The 8,355-nt window shown below is 39.4% G+C and overlaps 1 protein-coding gene across 1 annotated transcript; it reads left to right on the forward strand.

Moving 5' to 3' along the window:
- Positions 1–4,123: 4,123 nt before the first annotated feature.
- Positions 4,124–7,595, forward strand: LOC147642683 (uncharacterized). The gene is made up of 2 exons (XM_086839442.1): positions 4,124–5,251; positions 5,411–7,595. Exon 1 carries the CDS (start codon positions 4,289–4,291, stop codon positions 4,790–4,792), a length of 504 nt encoding a protein of 167 aa, XP_086695568.1. The 5' UTR covers positions 4,124–4,288; the 3' UTR covers positions 4,793–5,251; positions 5,411–7,595.
- Positions 7,596–8,355: the final 760 nt, after the last annotated feature.

The raw sequence follows: 8,355 nt of genomic DNA on the forward strand, positions 1-8,355 counted from the left end.
AGGATAGCAAGCATTGCATTCTACTCCTGCAGAAAAATGTTTGGGAACAATTGGGGACTGCACCCAAAGATAATTCTATGGCTGTACACTGCAGTGGTACGGCCAATTCTAACATACGGAACCCTAGTATGCTGGCCGGCACTAACTAGGGCTTACAATAGAACGAAGCTGACACGGATACAACGGGCAGCGAGTGCGGGGGCCGTGGGTGCAATGCGCTCATGCCCCGCGGCTGCTCTCAACGCTATCCTGGATATAATGCCGATAGAGCTGTTCGTGAAGGACATTGCAACACAGAGCGCAGTAAGACTGAAAGCAAGCAATTGCTGGAGGGATTACGGCGCCAGGCTCGGCAAGATCCTTGAAAGCAGCAGCATTAACACAGACGTTAAGACCGACTACATAATCGCGGAGATGAAATTCGGGAACACATTCTCGACCTCATTCCCATCAAGGGAAGACTGGAGTAGGGGCAAAGTAGTAATGGAGAACGAGGTGTCCCTCTACACCGATGGCTCAAAAATGAGCTGCGGCGTAGGGGCTGGGATCTACGCTGAAAATTTGGGAATCGAAAAGGTTCTCAATCTCTCCAAATCAGCGACGGTCTTTCAGGTTGAGTTACAAGCCATAAGGGAAGCAGTCGAACTTTCCTTCAGGCAGGGCCTCAGGGACACCAGAGTGCGGATCTACTCGGATAGCCAAGTGGCTATAAAATCCCTATCTGCCGTGAAAACGAACTCACGACTAGTGGCAGAATGCAAGAAGGCCCTTAATAGAATAGTCGACAAAAATAAGGTACAAGTAACATGGGTACCGGGACACAACGAGATCCCAGGAAATGAGAAGGCAGCCCGTGCAGGCTCGGCAGGGCTAAGTTCTGACTTAGAATTACCGATCACCCTAAACGCGATCCAGACAAGGATCCATAACCACTTTAAGCAGATATCTAATAAAGAATAGCAAAGTAAGACCGATCACAGAAGGTCAAGGGAATGTTGGCCGAGGTACGACAAGAAACGAACCAGGGAACTGCTATACAACAGCAAGCGGGATATTAGCAGGTTCACGGCACTCACCACGGGACATTGGGTGATCGGTTCGCACGCAATGAAGTTGGGACTACCATACAATGCAATCTGTAGAAGCTGTAAGCAACATACAGAGCAAGAGACACCGGAACATCTGCTCTGCTTCTGCCCAGCGCTTAACTACATCAGATTTCGCCACTTTGGTGCCAACCAGATGGAGTCAGTGGGAAGTATAGGAAAGCTAAATGTTTCAGCAATCCTAGGTTTCCTTACTGACTCTGGGTGGTACTGATAGTGAACAACAACAACAAACAGAGGGAGTGGAACAAAAAGGAGCTTAGCTCTAATTGGAGGCCCCAGAAATGGGCCTCACCACTGTAACCTACCTCCCATTCATTGAATTCCTTCGACCACCGTTTAATAAATCCAAGCACACCCCTGGCTCTATTCACCATAGACGAAATATGATCAATAAAGTCAAGTTTTGGGTCCAAGCGGACGCCCAAATCGTCAACAGAATTAATTCTTTCCAAAGAGCAGCAGTTCAGCTTGTAAGTAGAAAGCTTAGGAACAACACGAGAGAATGTCATAAGCTTGCATTTCGAGCCATTTAAGTTTAATAAGTTTACACGGCACCAAGTTTGAAAATTATTAAGATCTGTTTGTAAATCTGACTGGTAGGCAACGTCATTGTTTTGCACGCAAAGCTCTGACGTTAACAGAGTGAAATGCTTTACTGAAAATAGTATAGATTACATCTGTCTGAAAATCTTATGGAAGCCCTTTATAATATAGGAAAAGAGCTCCAAAAGATTTGTTGTTGTTGATCTTATCTTAATAAAACCATGTTGACATGGAAAAATAACTGATCTACAAAGGTGCTGTAAGTGAGGGGTGATAATATTTTCAAAAAGTATAGGGATGGCCGACAACTTAGAGATTCCTGTATAATTGCTGGGATCCAATTTGCTTCCTTTTTTGTGGGGAGGAATAATAAACGATTCCTTCCAAATAATGGGAAAGTGGGTGGTTTCTAAGGACAAGGTAAACAATTTAAGAAGGGGATAGCACAGGGCGTTGGCACAATACCTAGCACACTGTTAGGAATTCTGTCGGGACCTGTCGAATAAACTGGCTTGACACGATGAAGATCTAAATGGAGAGAGCTTTCGTTTAGGCTAGGACAGAAAATCAAGTTTGATTTGGGTATGTCGTAGGAATAAGTCAGGTATATATACGAAGAGCTAGAATAGGTTGTTTGAAAAAATAGATCGGCTATTGCCTGATCATTATTTGCGGTAGTATTTTCAAATGAAAGCGAGGAAGGATTTGTTTTACGCTTATGTTTAGTGTTAAATTTAAAAAAAATAAAATAAAATTTCCTAGGTCTACCAACTGGTCTCTATCCAAAAGTCTACTGGAAACCATCTGAATAGCGAAAAGGGGATTCCAATAAATAGGAAGTTCCGACAGTGGAGGTATCTAGGAACAGGTAATAAAAATGGAGCTAGCTTTGATAGATAGCTTCACACAGAGGAATTAAACTTCGTTGCATTCATCAAAGGTTTATAATTCTGAAGTTAGTGAGGAGTCCACCGCTATAAGAACTCCACCCCCGCGTCTGATAGGGCGATCTAGCCGATATACTGTGAATACCGCTGGAAATTCTTCGAAGCTCAGAATCTCCGGTTTTAACCAGGTTTCTGTGAGCACTATAACCTGAGATGCAAACGAAAGACTATCAGAATACAAGTTTGGAAGCTTACTACGTAAGCCTCTTGCATTATGATAGGAAATACCTAGAGAGTAGGTTAGTTTTTTGGGTCGGGATTAGAAGACGTAGAAGGCGCAGTGGTATGATTATTCCTGGGAAGAGTTATTCCTACACGCCGTTAGTAGTATAGAAACGGGATTTTCGGGACCTTTGATGTCGGCAAAAGGGGTATTTAAAAAATAGCTGTCAAAACATTTAATTGCTTTGAGTAATAAAAATGCAATTAATGAGGGTTAGCTGTCAACCTGTCAATGGATGGGGGTAATAAAGATGCAATTAATTAGGGTCAGTGTATGTAAAAGGACACTTGTGAACAAGTGTTCAAGCGCCCCAACAAGGATGTGGATACGAGTGCGAAAGGGAGGGGAGCGATCCCGAGGGATCCCGGAGCGCACGTGTACGTTCCCACGACCCTCACTTAAAGAAAGGGACGGGGGAGGCAATTGAAAAGGTCGCACCGCAGCGATCCTGGGCCGCATCGATCCCGTTCACGCACGTGGACGTTGACCTACAATCCTCACTTAAAAAAGGGACGGGGGTGGAATTGAAGAAGGGTGCTAACGGAAAATTCCACGCCCACGCTCTGCTCGATCCTCGAGCACACTTGGACGTTGACCCTCAATCCTCACTTAAAAAAGGGACGGGGGTGAAATGGAAAATTCCACGCCCACGCTCTGCTCGATCCCGTTCACGCACGTGGACGTTCACCCACGATCCTCACTTAAAAAGGGATGGATGTGATTTTCCTTGAGAGATACTTGAAAAGTTTATTTGTTTTCCCATAGAAGGAGAGAAACACACAATTCCCTCCTTGAAAAAGGATGGGAGGAAGGGGTTTTCCCACACTCATTGCATCTGGAGATGTTCGAATGCGTGTGATGATATATACAATTAGCTTATCTAAATAGGGGTGGTGGGTGAAAGGGATACACTTGTAACGGTTTCTCAGTGAAGGCGGAGCTGGCTTTAAAAAGGATGGAAAGGGTAAGAAAATGTCAAGTGTTTGCTGTACATTTTCTGATTTTCGAGGGTCCGCGTATGGACTAGTTGAGTACTAAGAATCACTTCTAGTTGACGGTTTGATCTATCCAGAGTGGAAAAATTAAATAAATTTTAAAAAGTTTGTTCAAAATTTATAAAGTTTACACAAAATTTATAAAGTGCAAACGTACAAAAGTGCAAAACTACAAAAGTGTAAAAGCACAGAACAGAAAAAAAAAATTATTAAATTAAATTAAATAAAAATCAAAAACAAAAAACAATCAACAATCAACAAAAAACAATCAACAAAAAACAATCAACAAAAAACAAATTCTTCATCTTCATCTTCATCTTCATCTTCATCTTCATCTTCATCTTCATCTTCATCTTCATCTTCATCTTCATCTTCATCTTCATCTTCATCTTCATCATTATCATCATCATCATCATCATCATCATCTTCATCTTCATCTTCATCACCGTCATCAACATCATCAGTACCAAAATGTATGCCAAGAACAACAACTTCAACAACATGCAAGGAATTTTCTGTAACTCCTGTCAGCAGAACCTTCCAATTAATGTGCAATGGCATCACCATGTTCGCACAGAACAGCACAAATATTTTGCTACCCGACCCCTAGATGGACAAGTAAATCAAATTATTGATGGATACAAGGGACGTATCCTTCAATATATGTTTACGAATGAGGGAGCAGCTCTAAGGATTCCTGGTGAATTTTTGCATGAAGCGGGCCAGGCGCTGCTCCCTCATATTGAAAGAGTCCTCAGTTTCCATACAGCTTCAAAAATAAATTTTGAGCTGTTTGCGGAGTACATGTTAGTAAAAAAACATGAAACGCAAGTGGAAATTAAATCGTTCCAAAGTAAGATGAGTTTGGTTACGATATCATCCAACTTATTTGATTTATACGATTCCCATACGGATAGTATAAAATCGAAAATGGATGAGTTCCAAGAGAAGGACAGTGGATGGACGCATACTTAGGGTGGAGTTGAACATGCTTCAATGTGTTCCTCTCAAAGGATCGGAATATTTCGATCTACCTGCACGCCTTAAAGCCCGTAGAGCATGCGTCAATGTACAGAACAAGGATGTTTTCTGTTTTAAGTGGGCAATCGTATCCGGATTAAACCCAAAGGAAAAGGGAGAGCGGTGTTGTGTGTATGATGTTGATATCAAATCAACCATCATACACACAAACAACATAAGGATCGATTTAACTGGGTTGACATTCCCAATGAAAACGGATAAAATAAATGTATTCATCCAACAAAACCATCAAATAAGTCTTAATGTGTTTGGGTATGACGAGGATAAGGACACTATTTTTGGACCCCTATTTACAAATGGAACTGAGAAGCAGCATCATGTTAATTTGCTATATCTGAATGGACCAACCACCGATATTCACGGACATTATGTGTGGATCAAGAATATTTCCGGGTAAGCACACTCAAAAAAAAAAAATAATAATAAATAACTAAAATAAAAATAATACAAAAAATAAATAAATAAATAAAAATAAAAGAAAAAATAAGTAAATATATAAGTATATGGTATGATGATAATGGACTAACTCAATTTTTTATTGTTAAATTCCAGCCTCCTATCTTCACAGTTAGGAAGAAAAGGAAGTAGGCGATGGTTCTGCAACAAGTGCATCCTTTTCAACGAGGGAGGAAAGGGCTCACCGGCACTCCGAAAGATGCACCAACGTTGTGAGTCAACAACCGAAGGAAGAGGAAAATTAGCTCAAATTTAAGAATGTCCATCGCCAGCTGGAGGTGCCCTTCGCTGTGTATGCACACTTCGAATGCATACTTGAGCCCACAACAATAGATGTAAGTGAAAAAACCCAATTAGTAAGTGAGCATGTCCCGATAGCCTTTGCTTACTATATAAAATGTTCATTCGACCCCTCTTTAGAAAAATTTGTATCCAAGACCGGATTAAATGTCGGGCGCACTTTTGTAGATAGTTTAACATCCGATTTGTCCGCTATATACCAAAACTACATGAATTATGTAGTACCACTCCAAATGAGTGCACAGGATTCATATGATTTTGACGAGGCCCTCAATTGTCACATATGTAAGGGAATTTTAGGTAGCGATAGAGTGAGGGATCACTGCCATTTTACTGGGCAATTTCGAGGTGCAGCACATAGTGAGTGCAACCTTAAATATAAGACAGGAGATTTTATACCTGTTTTCTTCCACAATCTATCCAAATACGATTCACACTTGTTTGTGAAAGAACTTGGGGAGATTGATGGAGAAATTAAAATAATTCCTTTGAATAAGGAATTATATATTTCCATTTCAAAATATATTCCATTAGGGAAAAATAAGATGGAAATTAGATTTTTATATACCATTCGCTTCATGCCCTCTAGCCTAGACAAACTTGCAGGAAATTTAAATGAAGGGGATTTCAAAGTTCTTCGAAATTAATTTCCAGACATAAAAGATTTCTCTCTACTTCGTAGGAAAGGTGTATTCCCATATGAATACTTGGATTCTGAAAAAAAATTATTACAAACCTCTCTCCCACCTCGAGAAAATTTTTATAGTAAATTAACAGACTCCGAATGCTCTGAAGCTGATTATCTGCATGCCGTTCAGGTTTGGAGTCACTTCAAGTGTCAAACACTTAGAGATTATTTGGAACTCTACCTAAAGACAGATGTTTTGTTGCTCACAGACGTTTTTCAGAACTTTAGGGCTATTTGTTCAAATATCTACCAACTCGATCCAGCCCATTATTATACAACTCCAGGCTTGTCATGGGATGCGATGTTGAAAACTACAGGAATATCCCTCGAATTACTGACTGATATTGATATGATAACATATATTCAATCTGGAATTCGAGGGGGACTTGTTCAAAGTAGTCATAGATATACCAAAGCAAACCCCAATATCTTCAAGATTTTGACCCGAGTAAGGAGTCAGAATATTTAATGTATGTGGATGCTAATAATTTATATGGATGGGCAATGTCAGAAGCACTCCCTTATGGAAATTTTAAATGGTTGAATCAACCAGAAATAGAAATGTTCAATATTAATTCTATTTGTGATGAAAGCAAGTATGGATATATTTTAGAGGTAGACTTGAAATATCCATACTCGCTTCACGATGAACACAATGACCTGCCTTTCTGTCCTGGAAACAGACTCCCTTCAAAAACCTCAAAGACTCCAAAATTAATAGCCGATCTTTGTAATAAAACCAAATATATCATACACTATAAAACTTTAAAGCAGTGTATAGGTAATGGCTTAGAGCTCAAAAAGGTACATAGTATCCTCGAATTCAAGCAAAAACCTTGGCTTAAGAAATATATTAATATTAACACAGAGCATAGGACTAGGGCTAAAAGTAATTTTGAGAAAGACTTTTTTAAGCTTTTAAACAACAGTGTCTACGGGAAGACGATGGAGGAGAGCTTAAAGCGCAAGGACATTCGCCTAGTAACAGAATGGGAAGCCCCACCTGTGGGTCCCAAAGGTGGGCGTCCTAGATTATGTGCGAGGGACTTAATAGCCAGATCCAATTTTCATAGTGCAACAAAGTTTAGTGAAAACATGTATGCAATTCAAATGAATAGACTTCATAACGTTTGTGATAAGCCAACATACCTGGGTTTTGTAGTGTTGGAGTTATCCAAATGGAAGATGTATGATTTTCACTACTCATATATGAAACCCAAATTTCAGAATGCACTTAAATTAAACTATATGGATACAGATTCATTTATCTACTCTATTAAAACAGAGGATTTATATAGTGACATTCGTGAAGATGTTGCTTTAAAATTTGATACATCTGAATATCCAGATCAATTGCCTAGGCTATATAATTTCCAGCAGTGTAATAAGAAGCGCTTAGGGTTCTTCAAAGACGAACTGCAGGGTAGGTCAATGACTGAGTTTGTGGGTCTTCGCTCAAAAATGTATGCCTACACAGCAGCGGGTGTAGGTAGCGAGCCTGAAACATGTGTTAAAAAAAATAAGGGAGTGAAACGAAGTTGTTTGGAGAAGATTACTTTTAACAATTATAAAAATTTTTTGTTCACAGGACAACAAGAAAGTGATAGCATGTACATGTTTAGGTCGAGAGGGCATGAAATTAGTACATTAAAAATTACAAAAATAACTTTAGATAATAAGGATGACAAAAGAGTTATATGAGATGATGGAATATCCACTCTAGCAATAGGTCATTATAAAACAGTTCGTAGGGAAATTGAAGGCTGTATGGCAGCTCTAGAAGCAGATTCAAGGGTTTGGCTTAGCCGAATGTTTGCTCTAGGAAACACCCCAAATAATGAGGGTGAGAGAGGAACTCTTAAAAGAAAATTAGAAGATACCGAAAGTGCGCTCGACGAATTCGAAGAAAATTTAATTTGGCATTATATTTCAATGGATAAAATGAGAGATCCAAAAATTGTATTTAAATAAAAACATCATTTATTTTGTATTTCTAGTATAATAATTTATTTAAAAATACTTACTTTAAGACTAAAAATAAATTAAATCTATG

This window comes from Drosophila serrata, unplaced genomic scaffold (genome assembly GCF_035046125.1).
Source record: "Drosophila serrata isolate PLE 108 unplaced genomic scaffold, ASM3504612v1 contig_373, whole genome shotgun sequence".
NCBI classification, from domain to species: domain Eukaryota; kingdom Metazoa; phylum Arthropoda; class Insecta; order Diptera; family Drosophilidae; genus Drosophila; species Drosophila serrata.